Source organism: Manis javanica, chromosome X (genome assembly GCF_040802235.1).
Source record: "Manis javanica isolate MJ-LG chromosome X, MJ_LKY, whole genome shotgun sequence".
In the NCBI taxonomy this organism is placed as follows: Eukaryota; Metazoa; Chordata; class Mammalia; order Pholidota; family Manidae; genus Manis; species Manis javanica.
The window spans coordinates 72,977,080-72,999,373 of NC_133174.1; the positions used below are offsets into that span (position 1 = coordinate 72,977,080).

General features: G+C 36.8%; 1 protein-coding gene across 8 annotated transcripts in view; it reads left to right on the forward strand.

Moving 5' to 3' along the window:
• The first annotated feature begins 4,357 nt into the window (after positions 1–4,357).
• Positions 4,358–22,294, forward strand: part of ZNF711 (zinc finger protein 711) — a 28,781-nt gene continuing 10,844 nt past the window's right edge. Inside the window, exons 1-5 of one of the 8 annotated variants that reach the window (XM_017640182.3) lie at positions 4,358–4,576; positions 6,288–6,408; positions 7,305–7,564; positions 7,919–8,021; positions 15,882–16,445. In XM_017640182.3, the coding sequence (XP_017495671.1) occupies positions 7,943–8,021; positions 15,882–16,445 (643 nt within the window). In that variant the 5' untranslated portion in view covers positions 4,358–4,576; positions 6,288–6,408; positions 7,305–7,564; positions 7,919–7,942. The remainder of the gene's footprint in view (positions 4,577–6,287; positions 6,409–7,304; positions 7,565–7,918; positions 8,022–15,881; positions 16,446–22,294) is intronic. The other 7 variants (XM_037004818.2, XM_017640191.3, XM_017640176.3 and 4 more) reach the window with 7 other exon arrangements.

A 22,294-nucleotide genomic window follows, 5' to 3' on the forward strand; every position in this document is an offset into this window, starting at 1 on the left:
CTCCTGGTCCCTTCCGGTGCAGCCACCCCTGGCACGCGCTACCGCTCTCCCACTACTGGTCCAGTGTGTTGGGGTCCACGCCAGTTGGAGGAATGACTGGCAGGCTGCTTAGCCCTGTGAGGGGCTTCAGAACTGCACTGTCTCCTCAGGGTTTAGGGCACCTAAGGTTTCCTGGGATTCCCATCTGCTGGCTATGTGTGCTGGGACATCTTCGTCCAGTTATGGAGTCCCTGTCTCTTTAAGACTTGCAGATAGCAGTTGCTTTTCTTTTGTCTCAAGGGTGCTGGTTGCAGGGACCTGCCCACAGGTTTTGCTTTCTCATTTCTCTAATATCCATCACCCCATGCATCTTGTTTCTGCGCTCTGGGTGTGGATTTCTAGAACTGGTTGTTTAGCAGTCCTGGGCTTTCACTCCCTCCCCATTCCAACTCCTTTCTTCCCACCAGGTTTTGGGGTGGGGAGTTTTCAGGTCTCACCTGGCCGCGGCTTGTATCTTACCCCCTTCGTGTGATATTGAGTTCTCACAGATGTAGGTATATACTGGCTGTTGCACTGCATCCACTGGTGTCTCTTTTAGGAATAGTTGTATTTATTGTATTTTCCTAAATATATATGTTTTGGGGAGGAGATTTCCTCTGAACTACTCATGTCGCCATCTTCCCATGATCCTGACAGTGAAACAATCTTAACTTGAAAAATGGGCAATCAGATTGAGAGGTTGCCCCGGGAATCTCCTTGTAGAGAGCTTCGCGTGATTCTGATGCCCACGCTTTGGGACCGGCAATTTAACCAGGTGAAATCAACAGAAGCTTGAATGAGATGGTGAAAATAATCCCCTGTCTTGAGTGTTGCGTTGCCCTATCTCTACGGTGTCAGGCTCTAGTGCCTCCCTGTACAATGTCACCTGGAGGCTCATATCCCTGTCCCTAGGGGATGAAGGTTGAGAAGCCAAATAAAAGGCTCATGGGTCTCCACTCATCAGGTACCCAACTGAGTATAAGTAGGGCCCTGCCACAGCAGGGCCACACAGGACTGACGAGCAATCAAAATTTGTAATCTTAATGTTGATTTAAATTAGTTTTATTATATTACTTAAACATAAACAACAACAGAGCTACGCTTAAATCAATGCCATAAGCTATGATACTTGTACAACTATAAAAACAAAACAATAAAAAAAACTAATAAATTAACAACATTATGCATTATATTGTTTGTTGAAACTAAACTACAGTTCACTACATGAATGTGACTCTTTAATGGCATATTGAGCACAGCTGGCTTTGTTGCATGCTATGGGATGATTCACTTCCCCCACCACTTTATTCTACCTACCAAGAAATGGTATGTACAGCACACCTGGCACAGGGACATATAATTTACAAAGTCTGACTCCTTGATTTTGAATCAACTCAAAACAATTAAAATGTTACTACCTGGTGTCAATGTGCTTGTAAATAAGAATACAAATGTGAGTGTTGATAATTATGACAGGGTTCAGTTATAAGTAAGGTGGTCTTCTAGATAACCCAGAATAGGCTTATGTTAATTTATTTCAGATTTTTTCCTTGGCAGATGGTCAGGTTACCACTAAAGCAAGAAGGCTAAGAGTTTTCAAAACAGAGGTCGAGGTTAAAGGGAATGTAGCTGGTGACAAACAGTGACTCCAGAGGCATATGAAGAAGAAGAAATAGCAATATGTGGTTCCTAAATGTACCACAGCATGACAGTATTAGTTGGCCATAGTCACCCAGGGAGGTAGAGGGAGTGAAATGAGCAAGCTACAAAACAAAACAAGCTACAAATTACAAAGTGTTTAAAGCACTTAATTTGTATTATTCGTCTTAGGGCTAATATGAAAATGCAAAAACACCGAAGAATGGATATAGAAACAACATGTACTGTTTAAAGCACAACCACCATCCTTAACATAATATTCAATTTACTCCTTTAAATAAATATTGATCAAATATCTAAATAACATATATTGGAAGGCCTTCCACATTGCTGCCTAGCTTGGATTCCCAGAAGTTTCCTATCCTTGCCTGGGTGTCATCCTTGATTTCTAGTGGGGAATGACAACAGTGTTTAAGCAAAGACTGAGATAATCAGTTTTCTTTGTTTTGTTATGCAAGTGACTGTGGTGGTGTAGACTCTACACTGCAAAAGATAATCAAGTGGAGTAAAGTGACACTTGCAGCAGAGAAATGAGTCAGAAAGCTATTACACAGTCCTGTTTGTTGAGGGCCTCAACTGAAGTGAAAATAAAGTGGAGAGGCTTGGTATGAGTGATTTCTGATTTCAGGATTTGAGGAGCAAATAGACACAGTGGAACTAGTTAGAAAGGCACTGCAGTCAATAATCCAGGTAAGAAGGGATGTGAATCTGAACAAGGTAATGATACTAGGAATAGAAAAAAGGGATGAATTCCAGAGATGCTAAGGAAGTAGAATTCTCATGACACTTTGATGGGCCAGATGTTTGGAGAAAGAGGGAGGAGCAAGAATGATTTTATGAATTTAAAAACTATCCACCACAATTTTTCACAAAGGTGAGTGTGGTGTGAAAACCCCACATCTTTCTCAGCTTTCTTCTGACAAACTGTAATTGTTACTGGGAGGAGACCTTTCAAGTAGCAGTTGCCAGAGTAGCTCTTAAAAATACCCTTATTCATCTAGGAGGGAAAACAAAAGTGTAAATAAATAACACCTACAGGGGTCAGCAAACTACAGCCCAAGGGCCAAATCTGGATAGCTGCCTTTTTTTTAATAGTCTGCAATTAAGAATGGTTTTTGTTAGGCTGGAGAAAGGAAAAACAAGGACATGCAAACAGAACAGAGAGATGCCATAGGGGGAGAACAGACCAGACCCCAAAGTCTGTGCCGTATATGGAAAGGGCACAGCTCTCCCTGAATTCCATCCTGATGTGCCAACTAAGACCCGGATGTCAGCCTCCTCCCTCTTGGAAGGAAAAAAAGTTTCTAGTTGTCTATTATGTCACCTTTAGCCAATCATACCTCTCCACACCCCCTAAGATAGCTTGCCCACTCCTCCCCCTCCTAATCCCTTATAAACCCCCCCACCTCCCCAACCGGGTGTGACTTCTCTGGCCTGTGACAAGAAGGCCACAGAACCTCACCCGGGGATATTTAAATAAATTACCTGGCCCTTTGTTGCCTCTCTTTGCCTGCTTATTTCGGCTAGAATTTATCTTACCGTTTTTACGTTTTCTAATAATTGAACAAAATTCAAAGAAGAGTAACTTTCCATGACACCACAGAAAGATATAAAATTCAAATGTCAGTGTCCATAAAGTTCTGCTGGAGCCATGCACATTTGTGTACATCCCGTCTACGGGTGCTTTTGGGCTGTAATTGCTGATTGTAAGGCAGAGGAAACCTTACAGTCCTCAAAGCCTAAAATATGTACTACCTGGCCCTCTACAGATAAGGATCACTGACTCCTGGTCTTCCATGAGCCAGGTACTGGCCAGAGCTTTCACTTCGTGTCTCCTCTAATTCTCTCCAAACCTTTAGTGGTATATTAGGTTATAGAGACCTGGATAAATTATGTAGCTAATTGTGAACAACATGTTTCATGTGCAAAATATCCAAATTATTTAGACGAAGGTTATGAATTACTTTTATTTTTAAAGGATTGTATCCTTTCTCAGCTTCCACACTGCTATTCTTTCCAAATGCTTATAGTACTAAGGCTACATTTTCAGAATATAAGGCCCCTTGCAAATGCAACCTTTTAGTCACATCTCATCACTCTTTTCCACACCCATCACCACTGAATTTTTCACTGTTCACCCATTTTGTGCAGACGCAAGCTTGAAAATGACACATTCGAGAGATCTTTAACGTTCACTTTATGTAGGTCCCTTGCCCGCCTTTCCCTCTATGCCTTTCTTCACTATTTACTTTCTTCATTGAATTGTCTACCATTCGAAAATGTAAAAGCAATGGAGGGAGGGAGGGAAGAAGGGAAACCGCAAAACACACAGACGTTTTACTGGGAGGAGGCATACCTCTGAGCACTCTGGTCAGCCTAAACGGTTATATCCTCGAGGGTAGGGCCGATTTTTTTTAACGTCGTCCCCACATCTATTAGAGGTCCAGTAGGTGGCCAGTTATTGATTTCCCCTCCCCCTGTTCCTCTCCCCTGGGAAACCTGGAAAACAGAAAATTTCCCACGGCAACTCCTCAGGGGTGCGCCAAGATCGAGGCTTGCACACTTGGACTCGCCCAGCGAAGCAGCCCCCACTGCAAGTCCGCGGGTTTCCAAGCACCAGACCAGCGCGGGCTTCTCGAGTCCCTGCGCGCGCGCCTGCGCGCGCTCCCCAGAAGGCCCCCTACCCTGCAGCAAGGGTTGCGTGACGTAATGCAACCTCAGCAAGTCGGCGGCGATATAAGGCAGGACGAGGCAGCGCGCCTTCCAGACGCAGAGTAGCCTGTGATTGGCTCGGGCTGCGGAACCTCGGAAACCCGAAAGTGAGGACCTCACAGATGCACAGCTGCCGCCCCCCGCAGAAACCCGAGCCCGGTCAGAATCCAACTGGCGGCGGCGGCAGGTAAGGACACTTATGAGGAGAAAGTAGAGGGACTTGGGTCCGCTGCGCGCAGTGTCGCCTCTGTGAGAGGAAGAGAGGCTCACACCCAGTGTGTAGCGTAGGACGAAAGGAACAATGGAAGTGGTGTCTAGTCCTTAAGCTCCCCCTCGGGCGGACAGTTTTTCTCCTCAGCTGCAGCCAGTGGCTGGAGGAATTGAGGGAAGTGTTTCCTCCTCAGCCAACCTCTTCCCCTAGGCCGGAGCCCCTTAGGGCGAGAGCAGTTGTTGAGGCCGTCGGTGGTTTAGGGTGACGGGAAAATGGCGGAAAACAAAACGGTGAAATGAAGAATGCGGCGTCCCTCTGGCATTTTCTCTCGGCGACCTCCCCCCACGTATTCCTCTTCTCGTGCCCCCCCAACCCTCCCCCCGCCCCCGCCCGGCGCTCCTGGTAATGGTAACCTTGCAATGCGCAAGGCATGTCGGCGTCTCCGAGACCGTGGCACAGATCGGGCATTTTAGGGGATTGGGAGCCGTCAGAGCCGGGGCTGAGGTTTGGTGGGGGGGGGCGTGTGCGGCAACTGTCGCCTCCGCTAAAACACCACCATTTTGGTTCCCAGCGGTCTCCCACGTAGCGGGGCAGAGGGAGCTGGGGGAGGATGAGGGGTTGGGCAACACGGCGTGGGTAGCAGCGGCGGGGACCGCTGCACCAAGTTAGAGGAGGGAGGAGGGGAAAGGGTGTTCTTGTCTCTTCGCTCTTCGCCTTTCCATAGTGAAGGTTCTGTTCGATTTATGATCCAGTCTGCTGGGTAATGTAAGAGAGGGCACGTGCGTGCCTTCTTGAAATGATTCAAACTTGGCATGGTCGTGGGAAAAGGAGAATCATGCGGGAAGAGGGTTGCGTCCAAAACTGCAATACTGCTGCTTGCCAGCGCTCCTTTGTCTCCTATCTCTGCAAATACTACTTTCGCATTCTCCTGCTCGGCTGCCTTAGGATTTCTCTTCTATCCCTCACCCTGTTTACATCACTGAGAGGCCAGGTCCTGAACGAGCTGTGTTTAGAGGAGGCGGATGAGAGTAAAATGGTTGTTTGTTTGTTTGATGATTCTGCTCCCCTTACATTGAAGGAAAAATGTGTACTTGAAGCGTGCTTGCTGGTTACCTTCATTCAATAAGGATGTAAGATACACTCTTGAGAAAGAAGCCTAGCTAGCTGTTGGCAATTATTTAATACTTAACATACTGTTGTTCTCGTACCTTATTTATTGTTGATCTTATTCAAACTTCCTATATGGAGAAAGGTGCTCCGATTTATTTAGTATTCACGCAGCGTGGTATTTCTCATAATAGTTGCACCGTGGGTTAAAATTTTTACATTTCATTGAGTGCTAGTGCATATTTTTCTCTGGATTTGGCAAGGATAATGCTTGCCCTTGGTTGGTTCTTTTTCACTTTCCAAAATAAGGTGTTGCTTAGTGATTCTTATAACGTGCTTTAGAGAAGATTTTGGTTTAATCAAGTGGTCGAGTTCTGAGTGTAATAATGTTGCTTATATTGTAGTAGGTAGTCGTTTATGTTGGAATCCCTTAGGTTAATTTTTAGATAACAGATTTAAGCATATGAACCCTTCCCAACCTTACCTATAGGTTAAAGTATAAAGAAAAATTATGAAGTTGTGTAAGAATTTGGTTTAAAATGTTTTAAAATATCTAACTTTGAATGTATTTTTACAATAGGTAAAGAGAACATGTTTTCCAAAGAAAATAACACAGTTCAGAAGGAAAAATAAAAAGAAATTGCTTCATATTTTATTTTACAATATGTAAGAAAATCTGCAATTTCTTCAAGACACTCAAGGTGATTATCAATTTACTTAATGTTTTATTTAAACAAAATTGTTTAAAACATTTTTAAGACATTTCTAATTGTTCTATTGGTTATGTGATAAAGAAAGCAATTACTCAAACGTTGAAATAGGATGTTTTAAATGTTAAAAATAAGTCTTTATGACATTTTAATTTACCTGTGAATACATAAGTAGTTTATTGTGAATTCTTATGGCTTCTCTTCATTTTGAAGACAGAAAATAATGTGATATTTGGAAAAAAGATAACAAAATACAGCTAGTTGGTAATTTTGCCCACACATACAGAAATTTTCTCTGAATCCTTTGATACACAGAAATGTCATCTACTGCTGTAGGATTTTTATATACATGACTCAAATGTTGATAGAGGTTGTTCTGTGAGACTCTCTTGCCTCTTGTACATCTATAGATCTTTAAGGCAGGGATAAAAAACATCTTAGTGATTTATACTTGAAGACAGATGAAATTGTTTTATGTGGCAGCTTTCTAAAACTCATTAATGATGTAACCATCTTTTGTGCAATATCGTCCAATTTATTAAACACTCCTGACTAAAAATGAGAAGTGCTTTCTAAAATTGACAGTATTTTTTGGTTGATTTACTTTGAATCATATGTTTGAAGGAGAAATACATATGTAATCATAAGAAATGTGTTGAGTGATAACATCTGACTTTAGGTTACATATCTGGTGCTCTTAAATATAAAATAAGTCCTTTGAAATGAAATAAGTTGGACCCTCACTTTCAAAACTGGCATGAGGCTAGCGTGACTTTATTAGTATTTAATGAAAAAAATCAGTTGTACAATTACAAGTAAATGATATCCTGAAAGAAATAATTTGCTAAATGTTTGTATGTGATTGATCTTATTTCTACCATATTTAGGAAGCAGTCATATTTCATGAGTCCTCAGAACTGTGAGACAAGAGAATGTAGTAGAGTGAGGCCAGAGGTCCCTACTGGCTCAGAACTCCAGGGAAACTGGGATAGAACATTTTACATTATAAGTAGAACCCCAGCAGCCAGAGTTGAAACACAAGTTTATCTGCACAGCTCCACTGCAGGGCTGATCTGGGTCTGGAAGAAATGGATGAGAGCCACTGGATGAAATTCACTAATACTAGACACCTGAGTCCTCTAGTAATGTATAAACATCCCAACTATTGTCTGTTGTCATTTTGTTCTTTTTCTTCCTCTTTTGTAACCTATTTTAAATGGAACCTCAACGCTACAGTTTTGTTTTTTTTTTGCTTGCTTCTGTCACTTGCTTATCACCCTTAATGTGTCTTAGTCTACATTACCTTTGGTTTACTTCCACTTGGCCTTTTTATTTATGGCTGTCACATAAAGCGTCTAATCAAGGTTTTTGTTTTGTCTTCCTTCGTAATAAGATTTGCACGTTTGATTGATAGGCATATTTTCAGTTACATTTTTTTCTCAAAACAACTGATTTTGGCCTAAATTTACTTAAACTATTTTTAAAACCATTTCTTTTACAGAGATTTGAGTGAACTTTGCTAAGTATGGATTCAGGTGGCGGAAGTCTTGGATTACATACATCAGACTCTAGAATGGCCCATACCATGATTATGCAGGATTTTGGTAAAGCATTTTCTGTGTTGTACTTTTTTTTAAAAGTCAGAGCTTACTAAATATCAAAAATATATAGGCAAACCTTGGAGCTATTGCAGGTTCAGTTCCAGACTTGGAATTCAGTGCGTCAAATGAGCTATTTGGTTTTCCAGTGCATATGAAAGTTATGTTTACACTATGTTGTTGTCTATTAGTGTGCAATAAGATTATGTCTAAAAGAATAATGTACATACCTTAATTTAAAAATATTGCTAAAAAATGCTATTATCTGAACTTTCAGTGAGTCATAATCATTGATCACAGATCACCATAGCAAATATAATAATAATGAAAAAAGTTTGAAATATTGCTAGAATTACCAAAATGTGGCACAGAGACACAAAGTGAGCAGATGCTGTTGGAAAAATGATGTGGGCAGACTTGCTTGATGCACTGTTGCCACAAATTTTCAATTTGTGAAAAGAACAGTATCTATGAACTGCAGTAAAACAAAGCACAATAAATGAGGTATGCTTGTATTGAGGAAGGGGACAATAACAATGGAAAATTGCTCTTTTATTAGGAAAATACATTTCTATGGTTTATTTTCTTAAAGTAAAGCTGTGTGTCAGTAGTCTACTTAAAATCCTTAAAATTTTGTGGGAAGGTTGATGTAAGGAAATGTGGAATATAGAGGCAATATCATTTGAAATGAAAAACTCAATTTGCATAAATTACTGCATCGGATCTCAAATGTAGAAAATACCCAATTGGCTTTCTAAAATATATTTTCAGTTGCATTGTTAATAAAGCTGTAAGAGGAAATTTTTCAGTTATCTTAAAGAAGTTAGATGTTTATATATTGATACATGAAAGTCATGCACTAGGTGATTAATCTGATAATGCTATAGCTATGTCCTCATAAAGTTGTTACTAATAACATTCTATTATTCTTTTTTAAAAAAGAAAAGATTCCCTACTTTTCTGGCCAAGGTTTTCAGTAGCCTCTTAACCATCATTTTGACAAACTTGCTAAGACTGCACTGATAGTCAACAAATAAACTGAATTTGGGCAGGGTCAGTCTGAATTACTGAAGAGAGAAGAGGTATCTAAGTACAAGAGTCAGGGATAGGATGGTAAGAATTGAAGAAAAGATGGGAGTGAGTAGAAAAGACAAATGGTAAGTTTGGATACAAAGTAAAACTTTTAAGTTAGGATAAAAAGTAAAAATGGTAAGGTAGGATAAAATCAATGTATTATGGAATTGTAGAAGATGAAGTTAGGGATGGAGAGTTGCAGCTAGTGTGATACTTTGCTCAATTAAGAAAATGCTACTGTTGTGTTCAGATAATATGGTTGAGTGTTACTTCTTCTCCTCTTGTAAAGCCCACAGATGAGAACCAGAAGAAATGGATTCTAGTTTTTCTAGTCCTATTAACTATGTGTATAAACTTGGACAAATTACTTAATTCACTTTTATGAGGGAGTTGGATTAGATAACATGATCACATTTAATGGCCTTCCCTGTTCTGTGATTCCTTGACATTTCTTTCTGATGAATAAAGGTCTGGTGCATAGATCAAGACTAAATGTGGTGGGGATCAAGATGACTGTGCAGTTAATTGATAAAATAGAAGGGAAACTTGGCTTTATTATTACATATAAGAATAAGCAATCTTCACTTTATTCTTTATTTTTAAAAGTCAGATGTGAGTGGCCTTGATTATGGGTGACTTAGAATTGAATTGGGGTGGAAAAAAAGTACAGGGATAAATTTCAGAAGTACAAAGGGCTGAAAAGTAAGATTTCACAAAGAGTTTTGTAAATTATTTGCTAAGGATAGTTTTTAAAATACTACAAAAGTTGAACTTCAGTATGGTAAATAAGTTTTAGCTGAAATGAGAACTTTAATTTTTTACCTTTTAAAAATAAGATATTTTAAAAATTAAAGAAATGCAGTATTTTCTCCATTTAATACAAAGTATGACCTACCCTGCAGCATTTGGTAAAGTGCCAGAAGCACCCCCTTCACTCCTGAATAAGTTGCCTGTTACCAAGTAAAGTATGATTCCTCTCAGAGGCAGGAAAAAACATCTGATTGGTGCTGGTGAATATTTACTTGGTGTTCCTTTACTTGGCATTCCTTTTACCTTCCTTTCCATTATTTCTCCTCAATGTCTTCAGATTTAATTGTACTTGATCCTTGAACAACACTAGTGTTAGGGGCATCCACCCCCTCACAGTCAAAATCCTAGTATTACTTTTGACTTCCCTAAAACTTAACTGCTAACATCCCACTGTAGACTGGAAACCTTACTGATAACATAGTCATTAACACATATTCTGTATGTCATTTATATTATATAATGTATTCTTAACAATAAAATGAATGAGAGAAAAGAAAATATTTTTCAAATTGTTGCAAATCTCCAAAAAGTGTTCCAATATATTTATTGAAAAAAAAATCCATTTATAAGTGGTTCAGATCTGTATTGTTGAAGGGTCAATTGTAGTCCCTTATTGCATCTACACTTTATTTCATTTTAGCTATTAAGCAAGTAGAATATGCATATTGAAATATTTTGTGTATGTTCTTTTTTCTTGTTTATTTTGTATTGATACATAATTCATATACTATACAACTTACCCATTTTAAAGAATACAATTCAGTGGTTTTTAGTATATTCGCAGAGTTGTGCAACCATCACCACTGCCTGATTTTGGAACATTTTGTCATCATAAAGTAAAACCGCATACTCATTAGCAGTTACTCCCTACCCACTATCTGCAGACCTAGGTAACCACTAATCCTTCTGTCAATGGGTTTACCTTTTCTGGACATTTCCTATAAGTGGAATCATACCATATGTGGCCTTTTGTGTTTGGCTTCTTTGACATAGCATAAAGTTTTCAAGTTTCATCCATGTTGTACCATGTGTCAGTGCTCTATTCCTTTTCACTGCCGAGTAATATTCCACTGCATGGATAAACCACGATTTGTTTATCCATTTATCAGTTGACAGGCATTTGAGTTGTTGAAATATTTTTAGTGCACTAGAACACTTGTGTTTGGCCTAAAGCTTTGTGTCTTAGACTAGAGTATGGTTACCCTTGGAGGCATGTGGCAGTGTGCCAAGGTGCACCTGAAACCACAGGATAAACAGCACATCTTGGTGTGCCTTTCATTTGCATTGGGGAGAATACACACACACACACACACACACACACACACAGATAGTTGCACTCACATAAACATTTAATGGGATAGAAAGCAAAATTTTCATTCACTATCCCCTGTCTTTTTTTGAGTAATAAATTGGAAAAGTTTGAGAACTACTTCCAGATTTTGTGTTAGTATTTTCACAGTATCATTTAAATTCCTTTCTAAAATGAATTTAATAGAGTAAATAAGCTTATTTATGTCAGAAAATATTTAAAGTCATAGTTTTTTGTTATATAGCTATTTGTGATTCAACTGCCTAATAGTATTTTGTGGTTATTGGTTTATGAAAGGGTGCATTGTTTTAAAATGCTGTTTAAATTTAACTTTTATGCTTTTAAAAATTCAAGCAAATAGATGGCAACTAAATTGTTTTTACATTTTTGGTTAGATTATTTTGCTGGATATCCAGTTAGAGCAGAAATGGCTGATATGGTTAATGTTTACTTATTTATGTTTAGGGATGATATCACATTAAATATTTGTCCTTGGTAAAGAAAGTCTGAACTCTTAGAAGGCAGGAACTCCATATTTTTTTGATGTACAGATTCAAGTTCAATTTCATATATAGGTATTTTCATTTTTTTATCATATTTTAATAAATGCAAAGGTACCAAACAGTTTAAACTTATTGGGAGGATTTTTGACAAAGGAAATTTTATTCTTGTGATTTAGGTTTCTTCTGAAAGCAGTCCCCTTGGGGTCAGTCCGCCCACCCATTAAACTTTGCAAATTGCAAATTCTAAAATTTCATTACAAATTAGATACATTGTCTTTAAATTTATGCTAACATCAAAACAGATTCTTGCAGTCCCATAAGTTAATGGTATTTTGAAACAAGAGTTTAACATACACACGTAGTGCTCTCTTTAAATTTTATAGTGTTGGTTGGAAAGGGATGGCTATTAAGAATCTGAGACATTAATTAAGAAATTCATTAGACTAGTTTCTTTTGAAAGATAGTTGAGATTTTTAAATTTACAACATTATGCTTTATGTAATAACTTTGCTTATGTCTAAGTATGATGGTTGTCCTTGAATGAACAGCTGTTTTAAGATTTTATTGTTGCAAAAAGTACGTTGCATTGGGACTTAAACAGCAAAACAGCCTTAGACAGTGGTCCAAAGCAGATCCAACAAATACCCAATTTCATGCTATCTCTCTGGTGAAATTCTCGGCATTTGCATTTAAATGAAGTAAGTTTAGTAAAATGGGAAATACTTGAAATGATGACTTATTTCTTACTGTTTACTGGTTATCTAATTAACACTTAAAAAATTTTTTTTCCTTAATCATTTGTAATTTGCTACCTAGTGAGATAAATTTCTAATGCCATCTAATGCTGCTTAATAAATGCTTTAAAAATGTTTTTTATTGAAGTTGATATACAGTATTTTATTGGTTTCAAGTATACAACAGTGATCAACAGTAATCTTCGTTATTAAATGCTCACCCCAAGTAGTGTAGTTACTATCTGTCAACATAGAATGGTGTTACAGAACTATTGACTATATTCTCTATGCTTTAGTTTCCTCCCCTTGACCAATTTATATGATTGAGATTCTGTTCCTTTTCATCTGTTTCACCCGTTTCACCCATCCACCCAAACCCTCCCTGATGGTAACCACCAGTAACTTCTCAGTGTCTGAATATTTCTGTTGTTTTGTTTTGTTTAAATGCCACATGTAAGTGAAATCATGTGGTATTTGTATTTTTTCTTAAATGCTTTAAAATTTAAATGACTGACCGACTGTGTGATAGGTCTTTTTACTCTCCCTCTCTCAAATTATTCCTTTAATCATGACTCACCTGGCTAACCTTATAAATCTCTTAGAAACAGTCTCGAGAGTAAATAAATTCTGCTTTCCTCCTTTATGCAGATAGAAAAAAGCCAGTCTGGAGTCAAACAATGAAAACAGCTCCCGGCTTGAACCTTGGACAAGCTTATTTAACCTCTCTAAACCATAGTTCCTTCATATTCAAACTGGGGATAGTAACACTCCACCTCATAAAGTTGTTCTGAGGCTTAAATGAAATATGTAAAAGTATTAGGCTATTTGGTGGATAGTTGGTTCTCAATAAGTATAACTAAATAAGTGACTTTGCTTTAAATAAGACTTTGCTTAGAAATTGAATGGAATCTAACAGATGAGCTGATAAGAAGAAAGAGCAAAATTTAAGAGGAGACATCTTGGATCTTGTTTTGAGAAATCTAGTACCATGGGGAACTTGTCAAATCTTGGTTAGGATCCTTTAAATTATTTAGTTCATGGTAAACAAGCATATTTGAATTTACCTTGGCTTAGACCTGATTTATTTTGACCTGTAACGTCCTACTAGAGTAGAGGCTAGGTGAGCTAAAAAGCATTTATTGCATCTTAAAATCCTCCCAACCGGGTTAATGTTAACCCACGCCAGCACTAGCATTACTCTATCCTTCCAACTTCCCCTAGTGTCTATTCTCAGGAACAGAATTAACCTCCAGCAATACTCTAAATTAAGTGGAATTTCCCATATTGCAAGTCTGGCTTGTGTAAAGATTTTATAAAATATTAATTTTGTTTATGTATGTAGATTTTTAATACTGTGATTTTGCAAGGTTTAACATTTAATTGTTCCTTGCTAAAAAACACACCTCCAATCTGATTGAGTGCTAAGTTTGAACCTCTTCTTCCCTCCCCCTTTCCAAAATGGCCAGTGTAGTAACAAGTGAATAGAAAGCACTTGTTATACAAACATTCCCTTGTCTACCAGGTTTTCAAGATTGATGCTGTGTCTTTTTGGGATAATATGGTGGTTTAGGTGAGAGTTTGAGAATAGCAAGATGGATACAGAAGGGTATAAAGGAAGATAATCTTGAAAGGCAGCTTTCCTTTCTCACCTTATTTTTTTATGGGCGATCATAATAGTGTGCATTGATCTCCATCCTCACTTGTTAACTAACTTCCATAATGAATTGGTTAATAATAGTGAACACTGAATAACAAATAATACTCTTTCAGGCGTGATTTTATAGAAAGTGATCATTATGTGGAAAAGGCTTTGTACTGGATTAATTTATATAGATAATTTTGTTATAACCTGGTCCATAAACTCAATTAGCTTGTTTACTATACCACCTCAGGGAGGCCAAATTTAAGAGTTGCTCATGAAGGAATTTTATTACATTCTTAAAGTATTTAGAAGGTGGGTAGTAGTCAGTGTTTACTATGCTACTCAAGAAAAATGTTAATTAAAGCTTTATTCCTGCAGATTTACTAATTTAGATTTTAATACAATTTGAGTCCATATGAATGATCTTGTTTAGCAAACCAAATTTTTGTCTAAAATGGAGTTTGGTCTTTTTTCCCCCCGAAAATCAGGTGTTGAAAGAGACCTTCCACTTTTGAATGTAGTAATTCTTATAAAGAAGTTCAGAGACTTTCATGTTTATAATACACATTTTATAATGTAGTAAGCTTGTCATATTTTATTAACTCAATTTAACGTATTAGTACACTTTTATGTGTGTGTCCTTTTAATTTTTTGAAATACTAGACTCACAAGCAACAGAAAAAATATGTACATAGGGTCCCATGTACATTTTACTCATCTTCCTCCAGTGGTGACATCTTACATAACTGTACTACAGTATCAAAACCAGGAAATTAACTTTGGTGCATTACTTTTAACTAGACTACAGACCTCATTAACTTTTCACCATTTTTTATATACATTTGTGTGTGTGTGCATATGTGAGTGTATATAGTTCTGCGTAGTTTTGTTTCATATATAAACTTGTGTAAACACCACCACAATGAAGATAACTGTTCTATCACCACATATATGTTATGTCAACATATTCACACACACACCCTTGGCAACTGCTAATCTGTATTCTATCTCTAGTTTAATAAATTTGAAATTGTAATATAGATGATTCCAGTTATACATTATACAATACAATATTGTTACCTTTGGTAATTGGCTTTTTCACTCAGCTTAATTTTCTGGAGAGTCACTCAAGTTGTTGAATGTATCAATAGTTTGTCCCTTTTTTATTGCTGGGCATGGTAAGGATGTACCATCATTGATTTAACCAAACATTCACCTGCTGAAGGACATATGGATTTGCAATTTCTACTACAGTAATAGCTTCTGTGAGCTGTTATGAATATTTATGCACAGTTTTTTGCATAAACATATGCTTTAATATTTCTGGGGAAAATGCCCTAAAGTAAAGTTGTTGGGTTGTGTGGTAAATGCATGTTTAGTTCTGTAGGAAACAGCTAAACTATTTTCCAGAGTGGCTGTTACCATTTTACATTGCTACTAGCAACATGTGAGAGATCCAGTTTCTCCATGTCTTCACCAACCTGAGCTGGTATTATTGTTTTATTTTTTAAGCTGCTCTAAGTGGTGTGTAATGATATCTCACTGTGGCTTTTATGTTTTACTTGAAAATAAAGTACATTGTTTTTAAGGTCTTAATTTAGATTTTACTACCATTGTATTCAGCTATCTCCACCCCAGTTCCTGGTTGGTGCAGTTAAATTATCAGTTTTTTAAATGATAGTTTGGCCAGGACCATTTCATATTTTAAAAATATTCTGTCCTCTGATTTATAAATTCTGTACTGTTAATTAATAAAATAACTTTACTCTTCTTGAATAATTGTTTGTATTATAGTGGCTGGAATGGCTGGTACTGCACATATCGATGGAGACCATATTGTTGTTTCAGTTCCTGAGGCTGTATTAGTTTCTGATGTTGTCACAGATGAAGGGATAACTCTTGATCATGGCCTTGCAGCTGAAGTTGTCCATGGGCCTGATATCATCACTGAGACTGATGTAGTAACAGATGGTGTAATTGTTCCTGAAGCTGTACTGGAAGCTGATGTTGCCATTGAAGAAGATTTAGAGGAAGATGATAGCGATCACATCTTGTCTTCTGAGCTAATTACAGAAACCGTTAGAGTACCTGAGCAGGTTTTTGTGGCTGACCTTGTTACTGGTCCTGATGGACACTTAGAACATGTGGTCCAGGATTGTGTTTCAGGAGTTGACTCTCCCACAATGGTATCAGAAGAGGTTCTTGTCACTAATTCAGATACAGAGACTGTGATTCAAGCAACTGGTGGTGTTCCTGGTTCTACAGTTACTATTAAAACTGAAGATGATGATGACGACAACGACGAAGATGATGATGATGATATTAAGAGCACTTCTGAAGACTACTTAATGATATCTCGTAAGTGCCACAAAAATCCATTATTACTGGGGACTTTGATTTACATATAGCCTGGAAAGATTTTCTGGGTTGGGGGATCTAGTCAGTAAAAGTCATGGGGGTGATCTTTTTGAAAAATAATTTTTTTCAAAGCTGTGTTGAAATGCTTTTTTGAATTTGTTCATGTCTTTAATTTACTCAGTGAAAACTCATACCCTAGATTAAGTAAAATAATGCAATTTATTAATATCTTAGAAAAGGCATACAAATTTGGAAGGTTCAACAGCAGTGTTGATACAAAATTTTAATGGTCAATATATTTCAAAATGGGACATTTATTATATACAGCCACTGCTTTCATTTTAATATGGCAGGTACTGGAGTTGTCAGTTCAGTTTTGCTTAAGAAGTTAAGCATAATAGGTTAAGAAATATGTAATTGGTTTTTATATTAAATATTTGAAAAGTGAATCATAAGGACATATTGTGTCCCACCGTTCTGTGCGTTTATTTTCTGTTTGCCTAAATGTGTGCGTGTGTGTTCTATGCAAAAATACTTTATTAACATGTTTATTTCAGACTGCCTTACAGTGTCCTTAAGACACTCTATCTAAAGGAGAAAGAAAGAACTATCTTGTTCTCCTTTCAAAGTGGTGGGTTTGCCTGAACAGTAATAAAAATCTCATGATGAGTGAGCTTGTGGAAGACGTAGGTCTATTCTTTATAAAATTTAAAGGGATGATACTGGAAATAGTAAAGATTAGATAAGGACTTCACTTTTCCAGGGAGGATTTTTGTTCTTTTCTTTTTAAAATAAAGTTGATTGGGAAGTGCATTGCCAGGTAGAATATGTGTATGTGTGTAGAAAGTGTTTGTATGTTATATGTTTGTATCAATAAATTTAAAACTAAAAACAAATTAGATTTAATATGTGTATATGATTCTGAAGGGTGTTTTTTCCCTCAATAAGCACTTTGAAGGTGAATATTTACATTGTTTTTAAGGGAATGATTTAAGTTGCTGAAAGACTAGAGTGCCTGTGCAAATGTTATTACCTCTTTTAAAATTGATGTGGATTACTAAAGCAACTCCATATTTACATCTGAGCCTCACATTTAATAAAAACTATTGTTATCATTATACAAAATGGTGTGACAAAAGTTGGTAGTCTTTCTGTACCAAAATAATATTGAATTATGCCTTTAAAAGGGTACTAGTCAAATTAAACCCTTTGGGTTTAAAGCATTTGAAAATGCAGACATACGTCTTGTGAGCAGTTACATTATCTTCTATGATTTGATTCTGCAAAAGGCTTTTTATTCTGAGTTTCTAGATATTTCAATGTAGAATATTATCTTGATATTATTATATATGTCAAATGTAAAGGATTTGCGACCTGGCCTTATAGAATTAGACTGAAGATTATAAAGAACAATTGTATTGCTTAAATAATATTGGTATTGCTGCAGGGTCATTTTATGGGGAATATACACTTGGGATTAATTATTTGTAATCATTTGTAAAGAAATGATTTGTAAAGGAACAGCAACAATTTTTTAAAATCCCTTTAAACTTAAGCAATTTTTTTGTGGAAAATAGAATATACAAATGTACAAAAATTAAATATTTTTTATATTTCTTATTTTCCCACCACCCAGATCCTTGACAGTTTTATAATGGTTATAATACTCATATTGGTACTAGTTACTCTCTTCTATTTTCATTTATTTTATTTTGTTTTGATTTAGTTCTTTGCTTTTTTCCATATCTTAATCTTCATTTTCTGTACCTCTTCATTTCTGTTGACCAGAGAATAAATTGCCTTGAAAGGCCTCAGTGTTAATTTTAAAAGTCCTCTTCTGGTTTTTCCTCCAAGATAGAGTTTTACACCATATCTAAGAGAGACAGTAGAGGACTTAAAACAGACCTCCATCTTGTCATTGAATTCCTAAATATTCCTGTAAGGAATTCTTATTATTAGCTGAGTTTTACAGGTAAGGAGTTTGTCTTCTCTCAATATCTGGGGTGCATCTGAATTTTTTCCACTTTCAGGCTAAACTTCATGAATTCCGTATTTAAGCAGATGTTTAGATTCTTCCGCTTGTGCTGAGTAACTTAGAAATTAATGTAGGATAGCTGTATCTGTATATATTATCCCAGATGTGCTCTTTAAAAATACCTAACCCCCATAAGGCATTTATGGGTAATGATTTCCTTTATAAAAAGCTTCAGTGGAAGATGAAGGTTCCTTTAATAATGAAGCAATGTAATGCATTCAAATTATTTTTTTAACTTATAAAATCAGTTTATGTTTCTTTCAGGAACATAATTTTGTAAAAAGTAAAATATCTTGGTAGGGTCATTATGGGAATCTCTGCAAACCTCACCAATTTCAGGGGTAAAAAGAAAAGGTAACACCTTTGTAATTTTTAACAGCTTTTCTGAGATATAATTCACATGCCATACAGTTCACCTGTTTAAGGTGCACAATTCAATAGTTGTTAGTATATTCACAGAGTTGTACAGCCACTACTAAAATCAGTTTTAGAATTTTTTCTTCACCCCAAATGAAACTCCACACCGTTTAGCAGTCATCCTCACTCCATGCACCCTACCCACCAAGCAAACATTAATTCAGATCCTGTCTCTCTAGATTTGCCTATTCTTAGCATTTCTTATAAATATAGTCATATAATATGTGGCCTTTTGTGTCTGGCTTCTTTCACTTAGCATAATGCTTTCAAGGATCATCCATGTTGTAGTATGTGTCAGTACTTTATTTTTTCTTACCAAGTTATTTCATTATAAGGATATGCATTTTACTTATCCATTTATCAGTTGGTGGACATTTGGGTTGTTTCCACTTTTAACTATTATGAATAATGCTGCCATGAGCATTCCTGTACAAGTTTTTATGGGGACATACATTTTCAGATCCTCTTGGGTATATACCTGGGAATGGAATACTTTTTTTTTTTTTGAGAGGGCATCTCTCATATTTATTGATCAAATGGTTGTTAACAACAATAAAATTCTGTATAGGGGAGTTAATGTTCAATGCACAATCATTAATCCACCCCAAGCCTAATTGTCGTCAGTCTCCAATCTTCAGAAGCATAATGAACAAGTTCTTACATGGTGAACAAATTCTTACATAGTGAATGAGTTCTTACATGGTGAACAGTACAAGGGCAGTCATCACAGAAACTTTCGGTTTTGATCACGCATTATGAACTATAAACAATCAGGTCAAATATGAATATTTGTTTAATTTTCATACTTGATTTATATGTGGATCCCACATTTCTCCCTTTATTATTATTATTTTTATTTTTAATAAAATGCTGAAGTGGTAGGTAGATGCAAGATAAAGGTAGAAAACATAGTTTAGTGCTGTAAGAGGGCAAATGTAGATGATCAGGTGTGTGCCTGTAGACTATGTGTTAATCCAAGCTAGACAAGGGCATTAAAACCTCCACAGATGCAGAAGATTTCTCTCAAAACAGGGGGGATGAGGTTCTAAGCCTCACCACTGTTGATCCCCAGTTTCTCACCTGATGGCCCCCCTGCGACTGTGCCTGTCTTAGGTTGTTCCTCCCTTGAGGAATCTTACCCGTCTCTGGCTAACCAGTCACCTTCCGGGGCCATACAGGGAGATGTAAAGTTGGTAAGTGAGAGAGAAGCCATATTGTTTGAAAAGGTTAGCTTTTTACTTCTTTGCAGATTTATGTCCTGTGGCTTCTATGCCCAGCATTTGTCTTGAGGTATCTTTACCACTTGGAGGAATTATGATACTCGGTAAATCTGATATGAGGCATGAATTCTATTTAAGGGTTGTAATTAGGAAGGAAGAAGAAAAGCTATAGAGGTAGCAGATGGAAGAAAACATGGGAGGATTGATTATTTCTTTGACATATCTTCTTGTAGAGTAACTTAAGCATGTATAGGTTTTAAACTACTAATTAAATTGTACATACAGATTAACATAGTAGGAATACAGTTACATAACCAAAGTAGATCTATAATTACCAGCCATCTCCAGTGAAGCCAAGAAAACCAGTTAGGCACCCTAAGCATTTGTGAAAATTTATCTATGATATGATGGATATTGTCCAACTGTACTTGAATAGTCTGAGAGAAATCAGACAAATTAAAACAACCCATACCTGCGAACTGTTCACATCCCATATGTTCTTTTAACAGTAGATAGTCTGTAGTTGTAAGATTTTGGAGTGCTACAACTTGCACTTCTCCTAATTCTTGGTTGAGTTCCAACAGTATAGGTCCAGTCAAATTTGTTGTTTTACTGTATGCACAGGCCAGCTTAAGATATCTCCTTCTTCATTCCAATGGCAAGTCCAGGAACCGGTGGGATGGATGCAGCTACAACTGCAGCATCGCCTGGATCTTTGTTGAGGTTTTTTGATGATCATCTTCTGGTATGACTCTTCCAGAGAGTGCTGTTGTTGGAAGTTCTTCTTCATATCATATCTTAGTTCATTTTCTGGGTAGCCAAATTAGGCTTTGATCCTCTGTATAAACACAAACAGACCCTTTGCCCACACTTTGATATGCCCTTTATACCATTGTGTAGAACTCATTGGAGGTCACCACACAGGAACCGCTGCTTTTTTTTTTTTAAGAGAAAGGAATATTATCAGAAAAGTGTACCTCCATAACCGATCATCTGACACCCTTTAAGTGATCAAAATTAAGGATATTTAAAGCATGCATTAATCGTTGATTTACAGTTAGTTTTATCCTATCAAGGAGTAATCCCCCTTTTCTTTTTTTTATCTTTAATCTACACTTACATGAAGAATATTATGTTTACTAAGCTCTCCCCTATTTCAGATCCCCCCTATAAACCACTTTACAGTCACTGTCCATCAGCATAGCAAAATGTTGTAGAATCACTACTTGTCTTCTCTGTGTTGTACAGCCCTCCCCTTTCTCCCACACCCCCATGTATGCTAATCTTAATACCCCCTTTCTTCCCCCCACTTATCCCTCCCTACCCACCCATCCTCCCCAATCCCTTCCCCTTTGGTACCTGTTAGTCCATTTTTGGGTTCTGTAATTCCGCTGCTGTTTTGTTCCTTCAGTTTTTGGGAATGGAATACTTTTGTGATTTAAATGTTGCTAATTTTTGTTTATTTCAGCATTGTGAAATACAGGTCCGTTACACATTGCCTTGCCCATCCCAACGGTACATCAATACTATGTTTATACTATACTATCCACCATGATATTCTGGTAGACATAACATAAAAGGAGTACATTAAGCAGCCCACTTATTAAAAAAGGAATTTTTTTGTACATTTTGCTAAAATAAAATTTTAATCAGATGGTGCCATTGGGCTATAAAAAGATACTGAACATTAGCAAACTATGCAGTGTTGGCAAACAGTGCACCTTACTCTTTTATGCTATATTTAGCACCAGTAGAATTCTGTGGTGTATATACTATTACCCTCGTATTATTGGCTTGATGTCACATGAATTGAGAAATGACACTGTATGTCTTGGATATTGCAAGCCTTACAACAAGCACAAATGGTTAAGCTGGAATTTGGACTATTTTGAGTATTATCTGCATTAAGAAGAGTCTTTGAAGATCTGTGTCTAAAGTCAGTTGATTGGCTATTAAGTCTTTGTTAATTTAACCTTTTACTTCCTATCACAAAGCATAGAGTGAATCTTGGTGAAGTTGATGGCTTAGCTCTTAAAACTGCACACTAACATCTTTAATAACTATCATCTTCTATGAATTTAAAATACAGAATAAATTTACTCAGTACATTTCAAAATTGTTCATTCTAAGGAATCTAAGAAAATAATGAATGCATTAACTTATGGACCTTAAGGAAA